This window comes from Pristis pectinata, chromosome 13 (genome assembly GCF_009764475.1).
Source record: "Pristis pectinata isolate sPriPec2 chromosome 13, sPriPec2.1.pri, whole genome shotgun sequence".
NCBI classification, from domain to species: Eukaryota; Metazoa; Chordata; class Chondrichthyes; order Rhinopristiformes; family Pristidae; genus Pristis; species Pristis pectinata.
This window is the reverse complement of record NC_067417.1, coordinates 2025734-2052347: the sequence shown is the minus strand read 5'-3', so window position 1 is coordinate 2052347 and position 26614 is coordinate 2025734. Positions and strand designations below refer to the sequence as shown.

The 26614-nt window shown below is 45.2% G+C and overlaps 1 protein-coding gene across 1 annotated transcript in view; it reads left to right on the top strand.

Annotated features, from left to right (window-relative positions):
• LOC127577453 (transcription initiation factor TFIID subunit 4-like) overlaps positions 1-26614 on the top strand; it is a 282848-nt gene that overhangs the window by 184435 nt on the left and 71799 nt on the right. Inside the window, exon 14 of the mRNA XM_052028677.1 lies at positions 9001-9138. Within this exon, the coding sequence (XP_051884637.1) occupies positions 9001-9138 (138 nt within the window). The remainder of the gene's footprint in view (positions 1-9000; positions 9139-26614) is intronic.

The following is a 26614-nucleotide window of genomic DNA, read 5'->3' as shown; positions in this document are numbered from 1 at the left end:
TCAACTCCTCTTCTGTTCCAGTTTCTTGTAGCCCTGAATTTCAAAAATTATCCTCCAACTCTTTAAGTACCTCCACTGATCTAGTCTCCACCACTCCCTGGGGCAGAGAATTCCAGAGATTCAGCACTCTATGAGAAGAAATTCCTTCACATCTCAACTTTAAATGACTGCCCCCTGTGATGCTGCTGCAGGCAAGTTTTTTACTGCACTTGTACCTCACTCTACTTGTGCACGACAATAGACTTGCCTTGACTTGACTTAACTACATCCTCCTGTCTGAGATGATCTCACTTGTGGGAATATCTCAACCTCGACTCTGTTGTGCTGCCTTAGGATTTTGTACATTTCAGTAAGGTCTCTTCCTATTCTTCTGAATGCCAAAGAATACAAGTCAGCTCTTTTGGTGATAGGACAACCCTTTCATCTCAGGAATTATCCTCATATATCTATTTTGGACTTCCTCCAATGCTTGTTTATCCTTTCTTAAATAAGGAAACTAAAACTGGGCAGAGTACTCCAGGTGGGGCCTCACGAATACGCTGTACAATTGTAACAATAGTTCTCTATTTTTAAACTCCAACCTCCCAGCAATAAAGGGCGATATGCCATTTGCCTTAATTACATCTGCATGCTAACTTTTTGTTCAGTTCTTGCTCTTTTTCTAAATTGTTGCTAATTTTTCAGAACTGTGTTACGATGTGCAAGGTTGTGTTGCCTCAGTTGAGAAGAACCAACTGACCGTCATGGGATTTATTTGTGGTCAGTGACATCAGTGCTAGTGTAGCAATCCAAAAACTTGAGGCAGGAGGAGGCCATTTGACACATTGAACCTGCCCCATCTCTCATTGTCATGGCTGATCCTCTACTTCAGACTTCTTTTTCTCTGTGTAGGAATTGTGCCATTACAGCCTGCACCATGTCTGTTTTACTTATCCAATCTCTGCTGCTTATTAATAAGTATTTTTGCTCTAATTTTTAAATGTTCCTGGAATTTGGCATCCTTTCCAAATGGTAAGAATAGTTTCTTTAAACCTGTACAGAGAGGCAGTGGCCAAGGAGATATTTTTCAGCTGAGTTTGCCCACAAGTGGTATTGTTGCCCTAGCTGGTTTAGGCTTTGAATTAAGGACTGAATCTAAACTGCCCCAGTAGTTTTGCAGTTTGATCAATCACACTGCAGGCATCTTTGTTTGCAATGCAGCTCCAATCCTTTTGAGGTCACAACAGACAGCCCTTCCAATTTTATATCACTGCTCTATAACAGCAGTCTGAAAGAAGGATGGACTGCCTTCAGGATATCTTATCATAGGGATTTCCACTGCAGAAACCTCTAGAGCTGTTGTACAGTCCAATGGACTGAGGTGTTGCATCGTCACATCAAGATACTGAACATCTAGGCACTGGACTTCTTCGCTCTAGCTCCCACTGACACTGTTCCCAGTGTCTGCATGTTTTTGATTTGCTTCCTTAATCCTTTCAAAGCCAACGTGGAAGAGCTCTGGATTGTTGAAGTCTTGAGCCCATGAGTGACCTTTTCTTTGCTTCTGGCCAGTTCTCGTAAATGGGATTAGTGAAGGTTCTTGATGGTCAGCATGGACACAGTGGGCTGAAAGGCCTGTGTCTCTGTTGTATGGCCCTAACTTCTATATGTTTGACATGCACTGTATATCACCCATCGCCCACTGTGTATCACCAGTAGCCTGTCCTGGTCCAACCTTGTAGACGCCATGGCCAAGAAAGCTCACCAGTGCCTCTACTTACTCAGGAGGCTAAGGAAATTTGGCATGTTCCTGTCGACCATCACCGATTTTTATCGATGCACCATAGAAAGCATCCTATCTGGATGCATCACGGCTTGGTACGGCAACTGCTCTGCCCAGGACCACAAGAAATTGCAGAGAGTTGTGGACACAGCCCAGCGCGTCACAGAAACCAGCCTCCCCTCCATAGACTCTGTCTACACTTCTCGCTGCCTCAGTAAAGCAGCCAATATAATCAAAGACCCCACCCAGCCCAGACATCCTCTCTTCTCCCCTCTCCCATCGGGCAGAAGATACAAAAGCCTGAAAGCATGTACCACCAGGCTCAAGGACAGCTCCTATCCTGCTGTTATAAGACTATTGAATGGTCCCCTAGTACAATAAGATGGACTCTTGACCTCACAATCTACCTCGTTATGGCCTTGCACCTTATTGTCTGCCTGCACTGCACTTTCTCTGTAACTGTAACACTATTCTGTATTCTGTTATTGTTTTACCTTGTACTACCTCAATGCACTGTTGTAATGAATTGATCTGTATGGATGGTATGCAAGACAAGTTTTTCACTGTACCTCGGTACCTGTGACAATAATAAATCATTTCCAATGAATGTCCTCGCTCATCGAGGGTGCATGCCAATAAGCTCGGCTATGTGAGGGTGATGAGGAGAGAGCAGGCATCTTGCCCTGGTAGCTGCATCCACTGATGCCGTGTTCTGCTCATCTGCCATATTTGAAAGAGGGAAAATAGAGTTTATAATGTGTTAATATGTTATGTGCAGATTTCAAGATGCAGTTTACTAACCAGTAACATGCAGTATTGCAGAATAAGAAAGGGAAGTATATCCTGCAGTGAGCAGTAATTTGCATCTATGGAGGCTGGGACTTCACTGCCTTTCTCAGTTGTTGCAATATCTCAAAAGAGAGGAACGTCTCCATTTGGTTGTCTTGATAGCTGTCAGTACGCGACTCATAGGAGGTGTAATGACTGCATCATGTACCAAGTAGTTCGGTTCCATGAGGGGGCTTTAGTTAGACAGCCAAGATTTGGTCTTACTGTGGTTGCAACTACTAGAGCCACCTCGCAGCTCCAGTGACCCAGGAGCTCCAGTGCTGTCCGTGTGGAGTTGGCACATTCTCCCTGCGACCGTGTGGGTTTCCTCTGAGTGTTTCATTTTCCTCCCACATCCCAAGGAGTGTGGGTTGGCAGGTTAATGCCTCAATGGCCCTCTACGCTCTCTATTGCTCTCTCATGAATTGTGTTGAGCATCTTGAAATTGTGGCTGCACCAGTCCAGTTGTACTCTTGATGGGGGACGTAGAGGTGATGAGAGATCTCGAGGGGTCTGAAGGTGAGCAGTGATACTGCATCCAGCCTCCTCCCTTGCTGTGCAGCCACCTGTGAGTGCCTTTGTTAAACTTATGGTTAATGGTGACCCTCCGAGATATTATATTTCAATAAATGTGTTCTAGCTTTGTTCTAGCTGAGTTATGTACATGGTCAGACTGTGTATTCTTTGGAGAAGAAGAGAGAATAATTAAAAATGAAATCATTTAAAACACTGATCAGGCAACCACAGAAATAGCTTCCGAGTAACTGATGTATCAAATGTGGGCTTTGCAATATTTTTCCTCCCAATGAACAACTGTAAACAAACCCTTGCTCCTCTCATTCTGTGCCTTCCTGAATGTTGTGAACACAGCACCATATCTTCCCCATTCCCAATGCACCCAGCCCTTCCCTATAATTGGAGCTTCTGGGACACTTTTCATACCCTTGACCTGACGAAGGTAGATGGCAGGTCAAGATTGAATTGGTGAAAGGTTGGGTTAATCTCCTCTCTGTTCCCAAACCTATGGTCTTTGGTGTTCCCAACAACCACCCCACCACCACCCCACCACGCTTCTTCTCTTCTTCCCTTTCCTAGCCTCCTTTTTTTTCTCCTCTCTCTCCTTACCTTTGCCCCATCCCCCGGTGGATCTGCTCTCCCCTCCTCCCCCGCACCTGCCCATCACTGTCTCTTACCTGCATCTACCTGTCACCACCCAGTGTCCACCCCGCCTCCCCTCTTTTGTCCACCTATCACTGCTGCTTTTCCCTCCTATATGTTGGGCTTCCCCTTTTCCTATCTTCGGTCCTGAAGAAGGGTCCTGACCTGAAATGTGGACCGCCTGCTTTTCTCCACGGATGCTGCCTGACCTGCTGAGTTCCTCCAGCATCATAATGTTTTTCATCTAGATTCCAGCATCTGCAGTCCTTTGTTTTTCAATGGTGTTTTGGCCCCTCTAACCTGCAGGATACTGCTGAGGAGCTGATAGATTTCCTACCGATCTCTCCTTCTGTCTGCTTGCGGAGCCACTCTCATTCAGTGAGCCCTGGTTGGTTCAAGGTTCACGAAGGCCCAATGTGAAACACTTTTAACATTCAACACTCAAACCTATTCCAAGGGGTTCCTTTTCACTTACCCAATGGAAACAGGCAGTTGACTCCAGACCTTTCCCATATTGTATTTCCTGGGAAATGTCTGAGGCTAAACTAGATTGTAAGCTACTTTGGACTACATGTGTTGCCATCACAAAGACCACCAATTTCCACCTCTGCCCTATCACCTTGTCTTATCTCTGGCCTCAGCTCACCTGCTGCCATTACTTCAAGACTTGACTACTCCCTTGCACTCTGGGCCAGCAGTCTAATCTCTGCAAACTTCAGGGCTTCCAAACAGCTGCTGTGCATGTCTCAACTCGCATCAAGCCCCATTCACCCAGCAGCACTGACCTTGTTGACTTGTGTTTGCTTCTGGTTAAATAGTGCCTCAGTTTTCATATTTCAATGCACTTCATTGCATTGTTCTTCCCCACTCTGAAATCTTCACCAAGTCTACTGCACTTCTCCAGTGAAAATTAAGAAGCTACAGATGCTGGAAATCTGAAATAAAAACAGGAAATGCAGGAAACACTCAGTAGATCAGGCAGCATCTATGGAGAGAAACAGTTTACATTTCAGCTCCAATACCCTTCATCAGAACTGAGAAAGAGATAAGGCAAGTTCATTTTAGGCACTTTGCCAATTCTTGCCTGTTAAGCATTCTGATTTTAATTGCATCACCATTGGCAGCCCTACCTTTGGCTGTAAGGTCTCTAAGCTCTGGAAGTCCCTCCCTAAATTTCACTCCTTCTCTGCCTTCCTTTCTTCCATTAAGATGTTCTATAAAACCCTGAAAGTAACCCTTTGACGATTTGTGGTTGTCTGTCCTAATGTCCACAGTTCTTGTTTGATAGCTCTCCCGTGAAACACCTTCAAATGTTTTATGAGCATTAATGCATTTAAAGAGCTATATAAATATAAGTTGTTGTTGTCACATGAGAGACCAGCTATTCTATCCCTTGGCCTAGTACCACATGGAATTTTCCCTTCAGTTGAACACTTTAATTTAGTTTGTGACTTGTTTTTTGTAATTTATTATTTTAAATAGTGCCCTCGGGAGGCAAGAAAATGTATTAAAATTGCATTTAAAATCGTGGAAAGAAATAAATTGTTGAATATAATTTTAACCGTGTGTGTCCCATTCTCTCCAGCAGTCACTCTCAATAACTTCACAGTGTCCACTCACTCCTAGCATCTCCACAACTTTCGGGGTTCTGATTCAGTCTCAGTCCCATTCAGAGTGACACGCAGAGGTAACTTGGAACAAAACCTGTGGCATTACTCAGAGGCCACAGGCAGGGCTGGTGTGAGAAATCTGAAAGTACTAAATGGGTACACATCAGAGGCTGAGCTCAAATAGTGGGAATTTTTCTCAGTTTCTGGTTGTACAGACTTTGACAGCAGGTGCCCTGACTGGAAGTTGTCACTATCCAGTACTCACGTGCACCTGACATATTGTGCTGCAAGAGTTTATTGTTGAGCATGGTGGGCACCTGGAGGTGTGGAGTTTGGCAGGCAGCTTCCCGCTGGTACTATGCAGTGTATTCTTATTTCCCCAGGTAGGGAATGGGAGTTGGAGGCACATGGTTTCATCCCACCCACCCCAGACATTCTCGCTTCTCCCCCCTCCCATTGGGCAGCAGATACAAAAACCTGAAAGCACGTACCACCAGGCTCAAGGACAGCTTCTATCCCGCTATTATAAGACTACTGAACGGTCCCCTAGTACGATAAGATGGACTCTTGACCTCACAGTCTATCTCGTTAAGACCTTGCGCCTTTTTGTCTACCTGCACTGCACTTTCTCTGTAACTGTGACACTTTATTCTGCATTCCGTTATTGTTTTACCTTGTACTACCTCAGTGCACTGATGTAATGAATTGATCTGTATGAACGGTCTGCAAGACATGCTTTTCACTGTACCTCAGTACAAGTGACAATAATAAACCAGTTCCATTTTCTCTCAGAAAAAGCGTGGCAATTGAGGCAATTCAAGAGCAACGTTGGTGCAGGGTGAGGAACTGATTGGGCATTCATCTGTACTCCCTCACGAGAGGGTAACGTTGAAAGATTGGGAGAGTGGTTGGGGAGGGGAAAAGGTTGCTAAAGAGTGGGAGTTATTAGCATATTTTAAGAACATTTGATTGATCTTTAGCTGCACTGTACAAGGAGAGTAAAGGCTGTGGTCAAGCGAAGTTTGGAGACATTCTGACAGTGGCGCTCATTTGTAAATAAATTCCAAAAAAAACCATACCCTCTATCCCAGCTATCATATTCTCTTCATAGATATCGACACACAAATATCTAATGGGTAAACTTGGTCTCTGATTACAGCCTCCTACCAATGGTGGTACAGCCCTAGTTCTCGGTATACATGAGAACGTGGGAATTAATCATGGGAAATGTGAACAGAATGCACAATTTTGTAAAATATTCTATGATTTTTATAAATATGTCTTTGCCCCCTCACTCCCACCGCCTGGTATAGGCACCTCCCCTGTAGGACTCCCTCCTGACTACCACCGATTTGGCTGCCCTCCTCTTACACCCCACCCTCCTTTTATCAGCCTGCTTCTCTGGCAGCCCTTTGGAAACTGCATTAACAAAAAAGAATTAAAAATGTGCCCTCTGGTCTATATAGGCAATATATAGCTTCAGCTAGAATCTGTGAGTTGTTGATCATTTTCTGAAGATTGTGCTTTGTGACATTTCACAGTGTGTGCCAGTGTATTCATCATTCGTGGTCCCCACCCCTGTGACCGCTCCCCTCCTCCAGCCTTCCATTCTCCCCCCCAGCTCACAACACTAACTCCTTGGTATGGCATTAAGAAATTACTTGCACTGGTAATGTAAATCTCAGCAAAAAAAAAGTCTTCATCATTTGCATTGGAAGCACCCAGAGGCCAAGAGGCCTGAACTTGTAAGAGCTGAGATTCCATTAAATACATAAGCATAGCCCCTTTCAGCTATGTAATTGCAAGACCCAGCCAGGAAGATGATTGTGATTTTAGAGACAGTGGCTGAAGGGCTTATTCTGATATTATGGAAGTGTTAGTGCAAGTGTGGACTGCTGCAAGGACCTTCCTTGAGCAGACATTGTGGTTGAAGTACACATTAAAGACCCAGGCTTTGAAACTCTGAGGTGACCAGGGCAGGGTGTGGTTTATGAGCTTAATACATTGTTAATAAGTGTACCCTGAATGTCCAATGTGCTGTATCAGTTTATTTTTTTTTTTGTCTTCAGAACTTTTAAATTCTCTGTATCCTTTTCAATCACACAATGTGTGTTTGTTCACCCCATTGTGTCAATACTTGCTCATGGAAAGAACTATCCACAGAGCCACACTTGTGTTCCTTCCCCTCCTCTGTCTATAGAACTCTGCACATTCCTCCTCTTCAAGTATTTATTTGATTCCCTTTTGACAGTTAATCTATAACCTGCTTCCTTCACCCATTTAGGCAGTGCATTCCAGACTGCAACTTTGCTGTATAAAATCCTCGCCCACCAACACCCCTCACCCCCCACCACCAGATTTTTTTGGCAATTATCTACAGTTTTTCTCTTCCTTCTGCCAGTGGGAACAATTTCTCCGTATCTGCTCCATCAAAACCCCTCGCAATTGTGAACATTATCCTCAAACACGAACACCTATTTCCACCTTTGCAACATTCCCATCGCTTTCTTTATCTCACCCTTGCCACTGTTGAAACACTCATCCATGCCTCATGACCCTCAGGCTGAACTTCTCCAGTGCTTTCTTGGCTGGCTTCCCGAGATCCATCCGACACAAACTCCAACTCATTAAAACCCTGCCAGCAGCATTCTCGCCCTTCCCCAATTGCTCTTGTCTTCGCCGACCTGCACTGGGTTCCTGACAGCCACATCAAGTTCAGAGTAACAGCGTTCATTTACACATCTTGCTGCAGCCTGTGAGCTCTCAGTGACCACTCTGCTTTTCTCACTGCAGCTGCCTTCCTGCCCCTCTCCTCCCAGGTTCGGTGACAGTGCCTCCGGCCAACCTGACTCTTGGTTGATCTGTCTCCTAAATCCCCTTAATCTTTCCTGCTTACTTCCATCTTTCCACCTTCAAAAGCCTCTTCAAACCCACCATTTCCCCTTCTCATTTTAATTTTCAGCTGCGCAGCCTGTCTTGGTGCTATCACTTGCATTTATATAGCTGCTTTGATGTTATGAAATATCCTAAGGTGGTTCCCAGAGACATTCAGACCAGATTCGGTTAAGCCACATGAGAAGTTAATAGGGCAGGTAGCCAAATGTTTTGTCAAAGGAGCATATTTTAATGGGCATCTTAAAAATAGGGGAAAGAGATGCTGAGGTAGAGAGATGTCGAGCTCCAGGCCAAGACAGCAGAAAGCATGGCTGGTAGTGTGGAACAGTGGTAACAAGGGATGGTCAAAGGGAATAGTTAGAGGGCCAAAGATCTCGGGCATTGTAGGGGTGAAAGGGTCACAGATAAGGAGGGACAAAGCTATTAAGGGGATTGGGAAACTGTGTAAGAAGTTTAAAAACAGGACATAGTTAACATGGGAAGCAATACACCAAGCAAGGACAGGGAGGGTTGGTGAGTGGGATTTGTGTGCATTAGGGAGGCAGCGTTTGAAATACACCAGGTAAATATGGTTAAACTGTGTATGATTAAACTTGTTTTATGGTATTGTGGATCATGCTTTCTATCTGTCTCTCTATGCCTCTGTATTTTGTTTCTATTTTATTGTATTTAGTCCATGAACGTTAGACTAAGACAGAAGCTCGCAGAGTTGCTGTGTATCCTAACTGGAGATGTTTTACTCCACAGATGCAGCAACAGGAGCTGGCACAGATGAGGCAGCGAGATGCAAACCTCACGGCTCTTGCAGCAATCGGCCCACGCAAGAAGCGCAGGCTGGATTCTCCGGGACCGCAGGCGATTGAGGTGGGATTGGCAGCTGGAGAGGTAACCAGGCAGGCACCTAAAAAACATTGCATTTCACTTTCACACATTACAGTAGTGATTGCAGCATTTGCTTCTGTTGTTCTCATTGATATCAGGCGTATCGCAATCTTTTCTGAAATTGCTTGCAGCAGCTTGACTGAATATCAATAATACTGCTGGGATGGACATTTTTTGTAAGGGTTCTGCTCTAGCAAATATCTTTGGAGTGTTGTCCTTAGAGGTTCTGAGAACTGATTGTGGTTGGGTCTCCCCCTTAAGATGAACCTCCCATTTGTCATCATTTTTAGTTTTGTTGGAAACCTTCATGAAGCAGAATCAGGTTTATTATCACTGACGTACTGCATATGACATGAAATTTGTAGCTTTGCGACAGCAGTATAGTGCAAAGACATAAAAATTACAACAAATTAGAAAATAAATAGTGCAAAAAAAAGGAATAACAAGGTAGTGTGCATGGGTTCATGGACCATTCAGAAATCTGATGGTGGAGGGGAAGAAGCTGTTCCTGAATCGTTGAGTGTGGGTCTTCAGGCTCCTGTACCACCTCCCCGATGGTAGTAACGAGAAGAGGGCATGTCCCGTGTGGTGAGGGTCCTTAGTGATGGATGCCACCTTCTTGAGGCACCGCCTCTTGAAGATGTCCTCGATGGTGGGGAGGGTTGTGCCTGTGATGGAGCTGGCTGAGTCTACAACCCTCTGCAGCCTCTTGCGATCCTGTGCATTGGAGCCTCCGTACCAGGCAATGATGCAACCAGTCAGAACGCTCTCCACTGCACATCTATAGAAATTTGTAAGAATCTTTGGTGACACACCAAATCTCCTCAAACTCCAAATGAAGAAGAGCCACTGGTGTGCATCAACGTGTTGGGCCCAGGATAGATCCTCTGAGATGTTGATCCCTGGGAAGCATGGGAAGTGTTTAAAAATTCTGAGGTTTGGAGAAAGTTCAGTATGAATGAGATTAATATTTCTCTTTCTTAACCTTCCCACTGCCTGGTATCGCTGTGTTTCTGCAGCTTTCCAGGCTACCCGCAGGACACACACTGCTTTCACCAGTACTTTCTGATGGGTGTCCTTAGTCATCTCAGTTCCAGTGCTTGCTCAGTACTTCAGCTCGTCACTTTGGGGATGCCTGACCACTGTCTGTGTGTGAATGGAGCATGTTGGAAGTGTGTGTATGTGTGTGTGTGTGTGTGTGAGAGAGAGAGAGAGAGAGAGAGAGAGACTGTGTGAGCCAGGCTGCCCTCCTGTTTGTTGGAGAGCTCAGACTCTGCTCATGACTGGTGGTGTGTGAGGTACCAGAGCAATGCCAATAATTTTGAAACAGCAATTTATGCCACAGAAGGGGCACCGTTTGGCTCATTGTATCTGGAAATATATTCTTCCAATGTATCTTGACCCTTCAGAGTTGCAGATACCACAGTGAAGCCTCCGTTTCCAGCATGAACTGTCTGCTCTTGCCTTACCGGCCAAAGGATAGAAAACTAACATCCTGCATGCTTTCTGGACCACCTTATCTCCTTAAGGTAGCACCTTCAGGAACCCGTGGACATGCCCTCAAATGCATTAAGTGACACTCTTGTGGATGAAATTCAATTCTGCCCCACTGGGAATACCTTCTCCCATTTTGTAGCTCTCTTCCCCCATTCTGCAGCTCTCTCTCCCACCATCAGTTGCTCTACTTTTTTCCCCATCCACTGCGAATAACACGATTCAGCCACACAATAAGTTCAGCATTTTCTGATTAGAACGTCTCATGTTACCTTTAAAGGTCCCACATTTCTCTGAAATATCCTCTTGCACAGTATAGTTTAAAAAAGAACTTTACTGTGATCCTTTATGCTTGCAAGTTTTGTCACCAATTTAAATCCGTCCTAGGTTACATCTGCCAGCCACGGGTCCACATTGTTGACTATCTCTATAGAAAATTTTGGCTTTTCTGTTTAACTACAGGCTGCACCTTTCTGTGCAACAGTTATTTTGGTCAGGTCTTCTATTTTATTATTCTTTGGTTCTTGGGATCATAGAGTCATACAGCACAGAAACAGGCCCTTCAGCCCAACTGGTCCATGCCGACCAAGATGTCATTCCAGGCTTGTCCCATTTGTCCGTGTTTGGCCCATATTCCTCTAAACCTTTCCTATCCATGTACCTGTCCAAGTGTCTTTTAAATGTTGTTAATGTATCTGCCACTTCCTCTGGCAGCTTATTCCATATACCGGCCATCCTCTGCATGGAAAAAGTTGCCCCTCAGGTTCTTATTAAATCTCTCCCTCTCACCTTAAACCTGTGCCCTCCAGCTATTGATTCCCCAGCCCTGGGAAAAAGTGTGTATTCACTCTACCTGTGCCCCTCCCCAATGATTTTATATACGTCTATAAGATCACCCCGCATTCCCTTGTGCTGTGGACATCACTGACAATGTCTGTGTTTGTTGTCCCTCCCTAATTGCTCCCGAACTGACGAGGGTCTGGAGTCACATATTGGATAATGGTGGTAGATTTCCTCCCCAGAAGCCAGTGAGCTCACTACCTCCACTGGTAGGCTTGAAGCATTCCATGATTCAGTACTCCAAGACGCCAACTGTGTCATAACAAAAGGAACTAGAGTGTGGTTTTGTTTTATGTTTTATTCTGCATGTGTTTTAGTTTGAATAGATCACTTTTGCTTATAGTACCTTTGCTTTGAGAGGTACTTTTGGAACCATGTTTTGTCCTGTTGCAACATTGCACATGCTCCCCAGCATCCAAGTCAAAATAATCCTGGATTGCTTGGGATGGGAGGGGCCTTGATCAAAGGAGTGGGATAGTTGGGGGTGGGGTGGGGGAAGAACTGTCCCAGCCAGTTGTCCAGTTTGAGATCTGTCCTTCCTGACTCTTAAACATAAGCACCCATTTCAGAAGATTTGTGGTCGTACCCTCTGCCTCTATTGGCCATTTCCAGGTTCATATTTTGATTAATGGTCAATTTTCCTGAGGTTGTGGAGTTTGTACACCTTATTTTTCACACAGATGTTTATTCTTTACAAAACGAGACCAGACAGCTTGATGACAAGGTTGACAGTGCCTGAGGTGTCTGATGATGAACAAAACCTCCTTTACCTATCTTGTGCCCAGCACCAAGTGGATTGTGGAAGATAACGAGTTATTTTGCCCTTCTTTTCTGTGTTGAAATGAAGCACTTTTACTTGTAGGCTACTGGGAGAGAAAGAATGTAATTTTAACCTATTTTTCTCTTCATTTTCACCTCGCATTTCTTGATTTCACATCCTTTGTGTGCCTCTGGCTGTCAGCTCTGTTTCTGAAGAGTGAAGTGAATGTGACTTTTTTTCTCTAGCAAAGAGTCACAGGATACCTCTGAGGCCTGTGGCTGTTACTGGACTCCTCTTGCCTCCCTCTCTCCCTCTCCTGCTTTCAGCCAAACTGAAGGGCTTGTCATAATTTTCATCTCCTCAGAAATGAGCCCCAGGCACCAGCCAGGAGGAGCAGATGATGGCAGCTTGATTAGGTCCCAGTACTGATTCATTCCCACTGACAGCAAATCTCTGGCTTTCCAAATTAGTTTGAAACAAAGGCAGCTCTGAGATCAGTGCCAAGCTTAATTTAAACGGGTAATGACCTTTCCATGGCATCTAGCTGCTGGTGTGACCTCTGCTGAAATTTAAAGTCACTGATTGCTACCTTTTGTTGATGAGAAATATCCTCCATTCAGGAGCCGAAGCACAAAGGTGATTGAATGTCACAGCCAGTCCTGTGACCTGGACTGCTGCGGGGGCTGAAACTGATAGCCGTTCAGGGCCAGCATGTCTCTCTTGAGCTTGATCTTAAATCCAGAGGCGCACAAAGGCCCATAGAGCTCCCGCAGGAGGATTAGTTACACAGCAGCAATGGGAGGCATTCAGAAAAGAGAGCTGGAGGGGGTCGGGGAGGCGGGATGAGAGAGTCTAATTTGCTCTCAGTACAAATGCTGTATTCACATCATTCTGGGTGTGTGCAGACCTGGTTCCAGTAAACATGCCTTCCCTCCCAACTTACCTCAATGACAGAGTAGAATTAATATATTTTCCACCTCCTGCAATTGTTTACAAAAGCATGTGGAGGCAAGCTACTGGTTGCCCCAGTGACCAACAGGGAAAGGCATTTGGTGCCTTAAAGTTCAGGGAAGGGTGGATAGGTTTTGTCACAACAGGAATCTGCTTCATTTTCCTGCAGCGCAATAATCTCTCCCCAGCGGCAACTGCTGCCTGCTCCCCACCCTCTTCTCATGTGGCATTTTTTAAGTTCAAGAATGCGATGAAGGGAGAGGGTGGGCAGGCTGTACTCATTCACAGTGCTGAGGGATGTTGGGGGCACAGATTGCCGTGGGAACCAGAGCCATCTTGGTTTTTGAAACAAAAATGGTTGACAGTTTGGGAAGGAGTAACGTTTGGAGGGCTGTTGGAACGGTGCTAGTCACTCCCCAGCTGAGAGTCAAGATGTGGGTCAGTGCTTACCTGATCACACCAACAATGCAGACGCAGTGCACAGGGTGGAGAGGGGTTGGAGCAGGAGGGTGAGGGAGGACTTCAATCTTTTAGGCTGTTCTTGATGAAGTGTTAAGAATAAAATTGGAATGAGAGAATTTTTTTGATCATTGTGAGTGCTTCATTTACTTTGTTAATGAACAATGGTGAATATTTGGTAAATTTCCACATGTTAATTATTTAAATTAATATTTATGTTTGTGGCTGCTGTACTATTGCAGACATCCAGCAGACAGATGGGTTGAATGGCCTCCTGCATTGTTAAGACCTTTGATATTATGCACACACGTGTCTGTCGACTCTTCAGCTAGGTGGCCCACCGTGCTCACTCACTTTTAACTGGGAGTCATAGTCATAGAGTTGAACAGCATGGAAACAGGCCTTTCAGCCCAACTGGTCCATGATGACCAAGATTCCCATCTAAGCCAGTCCCATTTGCCCTTGTTTGGCCCATATCCCTGTAAACCTTTCCTATCCATGGACCTGTCCAATTGTCTTTTAAATGTTGTTAATATACCTGCCTCAACCACTTCCTCTAGCAGCTCGTTCCATATATGGACTGTGTATATGACATTCTATATATGGGTGAAAAAGTTGCCCTTCAGGTTCCTATTAAATCTCTCCTCTCTCACTTTAAACCTGTGCCCTCTAGTTCTTGATTCCCCAACCCTGAGAAAAAGACTGAGTGCTTCCACCCTATCTATTCCCCTCATCATTTTACACACCTCTGTAAGATCACCCCTCATTCTCCAACACTCCAATGAAAAAAGTCCCAACCTGCTCAGCCTCTCCATAACTCAGTCCCTCGAGTCCCGGTAACATCCTTGTAAATCTCCTCTGCACTCTTTCCAGTCGAATGGCATCTTTCCTGTAGCAGGGTGACCAAAACTGAACAAAGTATTCCAAATGCGGCCTCACCAATGTCTAGTACAACTGCAACATAGCATCTCAACTTCTGTACTCAGTGCCCTGACTGATGAAGGCCAGCTTGCCAAAAGCCGCCTTCACCACCCTGTCTACCTGTGTTGCCACTTTCAGAGAACCATATACTTGTGCTCCTAGATCCCTCTCTTCTACTCCCCAGGGCCCTACCGTTCACTGTTAAATTCCTACCCTGATTTGTCTTCCCAAAATGCAACACCTTATCCAAATTAACCTCCATTTGCCATTCCTCAGCCCACTGACCCAGCTGATCAATATCCCTCTGTAATTCCCGATAACCATCTTCACTGTCAACGACACCATGTATTTTAGTGTTATCTGCAAGCTTACTAACCATGCCTTGTACATTCTCATCCAAACCATTGATATAGATGACAAATAACAATGGGCCCAGCACCGAGCCCTGGGGAACAGAATAATGCTCAGGCAAACGACACTCCTGTAATTGTCCATGTTTTCTGTCCACTGTCTCCATTGCCTTCTCAGCTGATTCAGCATGGAGCCGATGGATCCAGGAATGTCCTGCTGTACGTGACTTGGATCCAGTCCTAGATCAAATAAACACCTCAGCCCCACCCTAGTGTGACCTAATAAATTCAGTTCTGTTCCATTTCAGTTAAACGCATGGACTTCCTGTCCAGTGTGTTAGCTGGTAATCTAAACGCATTTGTTCCTGTAACTGTAATGTTTTCTGATCCCATAATTTTAACCTGATAATTAATATAGTTCCTACTATTTCATTCTTCCCTTGTTTACTGAGCAGCTTTTGATCCCACCATCTTCCGGTCTGCGAACTAGACTCCATCCATTGTCACTGCTTCCCTCCCTTCCTATGATTCCCACCTTGCACATGCTCTGTCCTGGTCATTCCCGGTGCTCCCACATCAAAAATCCCTTTCTCCCACTTTCGGCCCAATGCCCACTTCGCTGACCCAAGGGCCCTTCTGGTTACACTTCTCTCCTGCTTCCCCCCATCCCACCATGCTGCTAGAAGGCCCCTCACCACCCTCAAACGGCCAACTGTGAACTCCTGCCCAACGGCTGAGACAGTCCCCCAAGAACCTCCAGAACATCCATGGTGTTTTCCTTAAAAGAGAAGAGGTAAGTGCTAACTGTAAGCAGAAATATTTAATGCAGTAGTTGCTGATCTATTTAGAAATGTATCTGATCCAATAATGTGAACCAGACAGTATAGCTAATAGAAACCTGACTTCACAAAAGCCCTGACAGCAACAACTTTCATTTTGTACTTCTGAATTTTCTTACAATGTATAAGGAGACCTTTCGGCCCATTGAGCCTGTTCTAGCCTACAAGCCTACATTTCCCCACTCATCTTCCTGCCCTCTGCTGAAATGTAAAGTCACCGATTGCTGCCTGTTTCCCAGTACTCTCTCACACATGCCCACAAGCAGTGGAGACACAAGAGACAGCAGATGCTGGAATCAGGAGCAACAAACAATCTACTGGAGAAGCTCAGCGGGTTGAGCAGCATCTGTGAGGGGAAAGAAACTGTCAATGTTTCAGGCCCTGATTCTTACCCCACCCACCTACATGAGAGGGATACAGTCACCGACTGGCCAAACAAACATCATGTCCCTGGCATGTGGACACAGGTAGAGGACAGTGTTCTGATCACCAAAGCAGTGATGTGATAGCACTGAAGGGGTGCCAAAGAGATTTACAGTCTCATCACCAAGGTTGGGGACTTGTAATTTTGAGGAGAAACCGTCTTGGCCGGGGTTGTTTTCTCTGGGGAAAGAAGGAGGCAGCGGAGGTAAAATTTAATTTAGTTGTATAAAATTGAGAGGCCCAGGCATGGTGAAAATAAAGTATCTATTTCCCTCAGATTGATTACCAGGGGACGTAGATTTAAGTTAATTTGTTAACTGATTAGAGGGATCTGGAGCTCACTAACTGTGAGAGTGGTGAGGCAGGAACTTGCTCCACTTTTGAAATGAACCTTGTTGAGCTCTCTAACTGTAACCTCAAGGCTACTGACTAAGAACTAGGGTGGGAAAATATCCAGAAGTCTTTTTGTTTGGCTGATGTGTATTTGATGGGCTAAATGGCCTCTTTCTATGCCTTATATTTCGATTTCCAATGTAAAGTTGGGAAGAAAAGTTGAGTAGTGAGGTTTTTAGATCATAGAACATAGAACAGTGCAGCACAGGAACAGGGCCATCGGCCCACAATGTTGTGCCAAACTAATTAAATTAGTCATCAAATGCCCAACTAAACTAATCCCTTCTGCCTACTCAATGTCCATTTCCCGCACATTCATGTGCCTAGCTAAGAGCCTCTTGAACACCTCTATCGTATCTGCTTCCACCCCCACCCCTGGCAGCACATTCCAGGCACCCACCACTCTCTGTGTAAAAAACTTGCCCCGCACATCTCCTTTGAACTTACCTCCTCTCACCTTAAATACATGCCCTCTGGTATCAGACATTTCAATCCTGGGGAAAAGATACCGGCTGTGTACTCTATGCCTCTCATAATCTTATAAGCTTCCATCAAATCTCCCCACAGCCTCCGCCGCTCCAGAGAAAACAACCCAAGTTTATCCAGCCCTCCTTATAGCGCCTGCCCTCCAATCCAGGCAGCATCCTGGCTAGTCTCCTCTGCACCCTCTCCAAAGCCTCCACATCCTTCCTATAATGGGACGGCCAGAATTGAATGCGATACTCCAGGCCTAACTAGAACTTTCTAAAGCTGCAGCATAATTTCCTGACTCTTGAACTCATTTCCTCAACTAGTAAAGGCAAGCATGCCATACACCTTCTTTACCACCCTATCGACCTGTGTAGCCACTTTCAGGGAGCTTTGGACTTGGACCCCAAGATTCCTCTGCACATCAACACTGTTAAGGCTTTGGCCATTAACTGTGTACTGTCCATTTGATCTCCCAAGGTGCAACACTTCACATTTGGCCAGATTAAATGCCATCTGCCATTTCTCCGCCCATATCTGCAACTGATCTATATCCCCGCTGTATCCTTTGGCAATCTTCAACACTATCCATAACGCCACCAAACTTCATATCATCTGCGAACTTACTAACCCACCAATCTATGTTTTCATCCAGGTCGTTTATATAAATCACAAACAGCAGAGGACCCAGTACGGACCCCTGCAGAACACCACTGGTCACAGACCTCCAGCCAGAATAGGTCCCGTTGACCGTTACCCTCTGTCTTCTATGGACAAACCAATTCTGAATCCAAACAGCCAATTCACTGTGGATCCTCTGCATTTTGGGTTTTTGGTGAGAATAGTGATGCACGAGCAGGAGATAGGAGTCAGGATGTAAGAGGGTGGAGAGTGGCTGAGCTAGAAACCAGAGTGAAAGGAGAACTCAGGCATGGAGCTGAGGGTAAATATTAAAAGTCTGAGGGCTAGGAGATTAACGTCCAGAAGGTTAAACCACATGGAAGAAGGGGGCTTGATCACAGGAAAAGGTTCTGTGGGAATAATTTGTGGAACACATCAGTAAAACTACTGTGAAGCATCTTGGGATGTCTTGCTCCACTGAAGGAGTGCCCTACATAAAGTTGTTACATGGCACCAAATGGTTCTTTGAGAGCAGTGCATTGTCAAAAGGGCAGCACATAAAAATAACCATAAATTAAACATGGTGGGTGATAACTAACAGAAATAACTAAAGCAAAAAATTATAGTCGATCCTCAGTACTGACAGGCTAAAAAATAACAGCAGAGCTTAATGTCATTTCTGCTAAATTCCTCGGAGCATTGTGTACATTGCACATCTCCTTCCCACTCTACTTTCTTTGTATGTTGTCCTGATATGTTCTGCTATCCACCCTGATGAGAGACCTTAAAGCTGCTGACAGACACACTCTTATCCCTCAGTTCAGGCACTGCTGAAAATACAGCTCTCTGATTCATCCTCAGTGGTGCGTCTGAGTCTCAACCTACAGCTGTTAGCTTGCACCACTCCAGTGACATTTTCCCAGTTCCTTTGCCTGTGGCCTTTCTTGACTAAGGTTGCCAATTTGTGCCAAATGTGGGCAGTTTAATGTTGTTGGCCACCCCCACAAGGCACTCTATAAAACTGCCAGTAGTCAGCAGAAGCATCTCATTGGCGTGAGCAGGATCAAAACCACTGTTGGGGCAGTGTGTTAATTCACAGGAAAACTTTTCATATCAAAAGCAACAGAAACTTGGCTTAAATATGGTGTGACCTTCATCCACTAGGCTACAGAGTATCACCTCTTTTAGATGATTAATTACTATTGTAATGAACCGTGGCTTCTGGGCTATGAAGGAAAATATTAACGACTGTTTAGTTTAGTCAGTTCCTGCCCTGAGGTTTTAAAATAAGGACTTTCTAAATATAGCTGCTTTATTAATGTATCATTTTTAAGTATATAAAAGTCCAGCACCAACCATCCATTTAGAAAAGTTTCTTGGAGTTTTGAGGCCAGTTATCAATTTAAACACCTGTCATTTTGGCCAATAATCTGCGTCATTTAAATCAAAAAATAAACAAAGTCTTTTTCCATTTTTGTATTTCCTCATACCAGGCAGCATCCTAATGAGTATGCCTTGCACTCTCTCTGTACCCTTGATATCCTTCCTGTGGCGTGGAGCTCAATACTGTGCTCTTAACTGAAGGCTCATTAAGGTTTTATAAAGTCTCATCATTTCTGCTTCCGCTTTGTATTCTATTCCCCAGTGATAAAACCTTAAATTCTATTAACTTTTTATGTCCTCAACAGCCTGAGAAGCTGTCTTTAATGTTCTGTAAATCTGTTCCACAAATCCTCTGCTTTTGGAATCACAGAAATTTACAATACAGAAGGAAGCCACAACCGTTGTCTCCTTGCTGGCTAAAAGTTACATCAGCCCAGGTGCACTTTCCAGCTCTTGATCCAAATTCACTTCATTGCCTCTTTATCCAAATCAATAAGCACAGTTAATGCAAGTGTCCTCAGGACTTAAACCTGTTAGACACTGCCATCCGCTTCCAGTCTCTCTGTGAAAACTACCCTTAAATCTTGTTCTGTTTTTGGTCTTTAAATTTATTAATTTAATTTTCTGTTTTCTCTTAAAGTTCATATCTCTTTTTAGCTTGGTCAGATACATTCATGAAGTCCATGTACACACCATCCACTGCAGTTCCTCCATCTACATCACCTATTATATAAACCTTTGACAATCCAGCTGCAGGCAGCAGAGCCATAGAATGCTTAATTATGTGGTCAGCGCAGTGAAGTTGTCAGCAAGTAACAGGGGCTTATTGGTCAGACTTGTCATGGGCATTGCATCCAGTTTGGAGACGCAGCTTTGAATATAAAGTACAGTTGTGGTGTGGGCACGTTGACCATTTTACCCAATTCTGATCACTGAGATACAAGGAAGCAATTCAAGTGCTGGATGCAGAAGAGAGAATAGTTGGTGAACCCAGATTCTGGATTTTGTGTTAAAAGAACTTTGAGGCTATTCATTCTGCAAAAGCATCAATGGACTGAGATTCGGGAAGGTTATCCAAATAGAAATAGTAAATTTCAAAGGTAAAATGTAAATAAGATTAAAGGTATGAAGTTTAAATACAGTGAAAGTAAACAAAATACAGATAATGAGGACGTAAATCTTCACACACACAATGGACAACACAGGAAATGAACTCCAGGCTGGATGACCGGAAGGGAAAACCCTTGAATCAAACACTTGGTGAGAGAGGTTAGTTGAATGGACCCTTTGGGTGGGTGAATTAAAATGGGCTGAATGGTCTTGTGTATCTCCCATTATTTTCCAATCCCGGCACAGCAGAAAGTACGGTAGCATCATATGTAATGTACCAGAGAAGTTTCCAGAGCCCTGGGCTTTTGATCTGGACAGATCAAATTTGAACCCATTGCAGCAGGCAGGGCATTTAATCCAAGCAAAGACATCTGCAATGCACAGTCAGTGAAAAATGTAACCACACCATTTATAAAAGCCCACCTGGTTCACTCATTCTACGAGGAAGGAAATCTGCCATCCTTCCCTAGATCAGCCAACCCACAGCGATACAGTTGATTCATAGCTTCCCTCTGAAATGAAATGGACAGGTTCAGGGATAGGAAAAGTTCAAAGGGACGCGGACCAAATACAGGCAAATGGGACTAGTTCGGGAAGGCAGCTTGGTCAGCATGGATGAGTTGGGCCTAAGGGCCTGTTTCTGTGCTGTCTAACACTATGATTCTACAACTCTATGCCATGCCACAAAGGCAATTAGGAATGGCGCAAAATGTTGGCCAGCCAGTTATACCCACATCATATGAACACATAAACAAAAGCAGTTAATGTTTCAGACGCAACATTGACCTCAGTTTCTGGTAATCAACCACTGCAGCTTTGAGGTCATAGATCCAGACAGCACAGAAACCAGTCCTTTGGCCTACAGATTGTGCCGATCTCCAACCGCCCATTTACACTAATCCTGCACCAATCCCATTTTATTCTCCCCAATTTCTCAAGTCCCCCAATTCCACCGCTCACCCACATGCCAGCAGCCAATTAACTGAGCAACTCGCACAGAAACCTGTATCCCACATGAATAGGCAAGGTCCACAGAGAGTAGCAGAAGTCAGGATTAAACCCGAGTCTCTGGAGCTGTGAGGCCGTGGTTCTACTCGCTGTGCCACTGTGTCACTCCTGAATCGCCCTCCTGCATCTCGCATTTCTAGCCTTCGTGTTCTGTTTCTGTTCTTGTCATGCCAGATTTATTCATCATCATTTGCTTACTCCTCCAGACGTAACTTTAGCTCTTCACTGGCCTCTTCTAAACAGCTCTAGCGCCTTTCTGTCACTCAGTCTCTCTCAACTTAATATGGACCTTTCATCTTGTTCTCTTCACTTCCCAGTTTATCAACACTTTGAAGGATGTCTCACTTTTAATTTTTCTCAGTTCCGATCAAAGGTCATCATCCTGAAACGTTACCTGTTTCTCTCTCCACAGATGCTACCTGACCTCCTGAATATTTTAAGTATTTTCTGTTTTTTTTTCCATCTTGACCTTCCTAACTATCTTCTGTGTAGTTTTCTTTATTTTTGATATTGGCATAATGCACATCATGTGCCTGTTTTTAGGCTGCCTTTTAATATTAATCTCTGTATTTATCCTGGAAGCATCAGTTTGTTCTCCATGTCCCTTACTGGGAGAATACACTTGTCTGCCATTAGCATCTCCTGTTTGACAACGTGACTCCTCTTATCTGACAATTTTTCTTCACGGTTAATGTGGGCTGACTTTTACTTAAAATCATTGAAATAATTTGTTTTTGCCCTAGTCTCTCAGATTGTTTGTTCAAAAGTTGGTGGTAGAAAACAAGATGCTGGAGGAACTCAGTGAGTCAGGCAGCATCTGTGGAGGGAAATTGACCGTCGATGTTTCGGGTCGAGACCCTTCATGTGGACAATGCCGGTGGTGTTGTGGATAGCGAGAAAGGGTGTCCAAGGCTACAGCAGGATATAGATCAAACAGAAAGTTGGGTGGAGCGTCGGCAGATGGAATTTAATTCCAACAAGTGCGAGCTGATGTGTTTTAGGAAATGAAATAGGGGTAGAAGATGTGCAGTAAATGATAGGGTGCAAAGGAAAGAACAGAGTGACCTTGGGGTTCAGGTCCCTGAAAGTGGCAATACAGGGTGGTGAAGAAGGCATATGACATACCTGGGTCTTTTCCCTGTAACGTCAGAGCCTGAGGGATGACCTGATAGGGTGTATAAAATTATAAGAGGCATATTTAGAGCAGCTGGTTAGAATCTGTTCTCCTTGGTAGGGGGATTAAAAACAAAAGGGAATAGGTTTAACGTGACAGGAAGGAGACTTAAAAGGGATTTGAGGGGAAGGTGGTTGATATCTGGAACTCGCTGCAAGAGGAGGTGGTGGAGTCAGATACATTCACTACGTTTAAGAGACATTTAGACAGGGACTTGAATAGGCAAAGCCTAGAAGGATACAGTCCTAACACAGGCAAACGGTATTAGTGTAGATGGACAAATAGGTCAGTATGAACTTGATGTTCCTAAGGGCCCATTTATGTGCTGTGCACCTCTATGGCTTGCTGAAACTTCACTGCATCCTTTAGCAGATGTGCTCAGATCCATACTGAGTGCTCCAACTGTGGGCAGGCTTTCATTCTTTTCGGGTCTTGTAAAATTCAAGATCATGCCCTTACTCTAATTTTCAATGACCCATGTATAAAATTGGGAATCCCATTTGCTCTTTTAGTACCTTTGTCATCTGAACTCTTCCATTATATTTGTCCTACATCACAGTGACTATACCATGCAATACTTAGTTGCTTGTAAAGTGTTTTGAGATATCTTGAGGTTGTGAAATGCAGGGCAGAAAAGCAGCTTCTTTTCTTTTGAGATCTCTGACCTAAAGGTTCTGTTGCAGGGTGCAATGCTTATGTGAAAAATGTGATACAGATTTCTGTGAAAAAGATGTTCTTAAACAAAACCATTGCATTATTATCGGTAAATTAATAAATTGCTTTATTATTGTCACATGTACCTAGGTACAGTGAAAAACTTTGTTTTGCATGCCATCCATACAGATCATTTCATCACATCAGTGCCTTGAGGTAGTACAGGGGGAAAACAATAACAGAATGCAGAGTAAAGTGTCACAGCTACAGAGAAGGTGCAGTGCAGGCAGACAATAAGGTGCAAGAGCCATGACGAGGTAGACTGTGAGGTCAAGAGCCCATCTTATTGTACTAAGCAACCATTCAATAGTCGTATAACAGTGGGATAGAAGCTTGTGCCTGTGCCTGGTGGAACGTGCTTTCAGGCTTTTGTATCTTCTGCCCGATGGGAGGGGGGAGAAGAGAGAATGTCCAGGGTGGGTGGGGTCTTTGATTATGTTAACTGCTTAGTAAAGCAATGAGAAGTCCATGGATGGGAGGTTGGTTTCCATGATGTGCTGAGCTGTGTCCACAACTCTCTGCAGTTTCTTGCAGTCCCGGGCAGAGCAGTTACCATACCAAGCCGTGATGCATCCGGATAGGATGCTTTCTATGGTGCATCGATAAAAATTGTTGAGGGTCAAAGGGGACATACCAAATTTCTTTAGCCTCCTGAGGAAATAGGAGCGCTGGTGAGCTTTCTTGGCCAAGGCATCTATGTGGTTGGACCGGGACAAGCTATTGGTGATTTTCACTAATGGGAACTTGAAGATAAGCTCTCAACCTCAGCACCGTTGATGAAAACAGCAGCATATGCACCGCCCTCCTTCCTGAAGTCAACGACCAGCTCTTTAGTTTTACTGAATGGATGTGGAAGTTTGCTGTTTTGCCGTGGGTCTTCAACACCTGATGTGCTCATGTCAGTCCGCCTCCAGCTGTGCAGTTTTTATTCAACTCCCTGGCCTGGACGACTCTTCCACGGTTATCATCCATGCATGTGCCTGGGCCCCAGCATGTGCCTGGGCCCCAACATGTGCGGAACTCCAGCTCTCTTCAGGCAGCCACTCACAAGCACATCTGCATGTCCCGACCCAACTCTTGGGGTCCTAATGCCCTAGCCCCAGCCTCTTCTGCATACCATCCTCTCATCCTGTGTGACAGAGGGGCTGAAGACCTTTCCATGGTATATAAGATCTATTCTGTAACACGTGACCAGAGGCCTCAATTTTGGAGTTTCCTTGCATCAGAAATATGCACCCTCAATAAAACATTGACTAGCCCCACTGTGTACCACCAACTTAATGAACCTTTCCACGCCCCAAGCAGTGTTAAAGGCCCTCATTATTTAAATGTCTGGACCACCCTCTTCCACTGCTCAGTTAAGAATCACACTGATCTTTTCCCACAGATGATCTTACATTGTGTTTCTCTGCATTCATCTACATCTGTTCAATCTGCTAATGTCAGTCCTTGAAATTTCTTACGTTGCTTGCAGCTAGTAGAGCTACTGCTTCATGGCACCAGCGACGCAGGCTCAATCCTGACGTCGGGTCCTGTCTACGTGGAGTCTGCACGTTCCTCCTTGATCACATCAATGTCCTCCTACATTTCAAAGACGAGCGGGTTGATAGGTTAATTGGCTGCTGTAAATTACCCAGCCAGGATCTGGGAAGAGCTGATGACAATATGGGATAAAAAATGGGAATAATGTAGGATTAGTGTAAATGGCTGGTTGATGGCTGTCACAGACTCAGTGGGCTGAAGGGCCTGTTTCTGTGCCATTTCTCTATGTGACTCTGTGACTCACAGTTTACGTGACCACTAATTGAAACCCACAGACTTCAGTATCATCCATTGTCAGTGCAAATCCAAATAATTTATCCAAATCGAATGCAAAGTCCCAATGCATATTCCAGTAACTGCCATTGCAATTATTACCATGCGCATCTTGCCTGAACACCTTGCTTCCTGTTCTTTACCTGCAGGAGGGAAGTGATTAAGGCACTGATGTAGCAATCGGGAGTTCATGGGATTATAACTTCAAGGACAATGTGTATGCTGACACAAAGAATGTCCATGAACGTTGCCAAATTTCCATGTAAATCCATCAACTCACTTCTACCCTTAAAGGGTGGAGAACTGAATTGGGGATCATAGTACCACCAAGATGGCAGAGAGTGTGCACACCCCAAACCATACCCCAACCCCAGCCCCCCACCACACCCCCACCCACCCCACACCCACACCCCACATCCCCACCCACACCCCATCCCCCCACACTCACACGCCATCCCCACACCCCCACCCCACACAACCAATCCCCAGCCCCCATCCCCCACCCCATCCCCACACCCCCACCCCACACAACCAATCCCCATCCCCTCACCCACACCCATACCCTATCCCCCCACCCACACCCCACCCTCACACACACCCCAACCACACCACCCCATACTCCACCCCCACACTCTACCCCTACCCCACACACCCCACCCACCACACACACACCCACCTACACCCCACCTCCCACACATCCCACCCCTCACACACCTTACCCACACTCCATTCCTCCATTCACACCCCAGCCCCCACACACACCGCCCCCACACACACCACCCCTACAAACCCCACTCCCCACAAACCCCACCCTAACCCCACCCTCCTACACCATCCCCCACACACCCCTCACCCCACACAGCACTCATTCCACAAAACCCACTCCCCACAAACCCCACCCCATCCCCCCACCCACACCTCACCCTCCCACACACTCCACCCCCACACACACCACCCCCACCCCCACACCCCCACACCCCACCCCACCCCCACACCTTAACCTCCCCCCCCCCCCACACACACACACACACACACACACACACACACACACACACACACACTCCATTCCCACACACACCCCATCACCCTACACACCCGGATAGTTCTCTTCGGTACGCCCTACGTGGGACTCTCATCTCACATCATCTGAAATCTAATCCCTTTCAGTCAATAAGGACAATCCACGAAATATTGCCTTCCTGATGCTGCCCTTGTAACAATGCAAAGAGTAATGCATCCGAGAAATACTTTGAGCACGGTCAAATTAAAGCCAAGTATCACTTTTAAAATTGTTGATCCATCAAAATCAGACACATGCATGTTATGTTGCAGTTGTACAAGTCGTTGGTGAGGCCGCATTTGGAGCACTGTGGACAGTTTGGTCGTCCTGTTATAGGAAAGACTTGGTTAAACTGGAAAGAGTGCAGAGGAGATTTACGAGGATGTTGCCAGGACTCGAGGGCCTGAGTTACAGGGAGAGGTTGGCCAGGCTGGGACTTTATTCCTTGGAACGTGGGAGAATGAGGGGTGACCTTATGGAGGTTTATAAAATCATGAAGGTCATAGATAAGGTGGACGGTAAGTCTTTTCCCCAGGGTAGGGGAGTCCAAAACTAGGGGGCGTAGGTTTAGGGTGAGAGGGGAAAGATTTAAAAGGAACCTGAGGGGCAACTTTTTCACGCAGAGGGTGGTGAGTATATGGAACGAGCTGCCAGAGGAAGTGGGTGAGGCAGGTACAACTGTGTCATTTAAGAAGC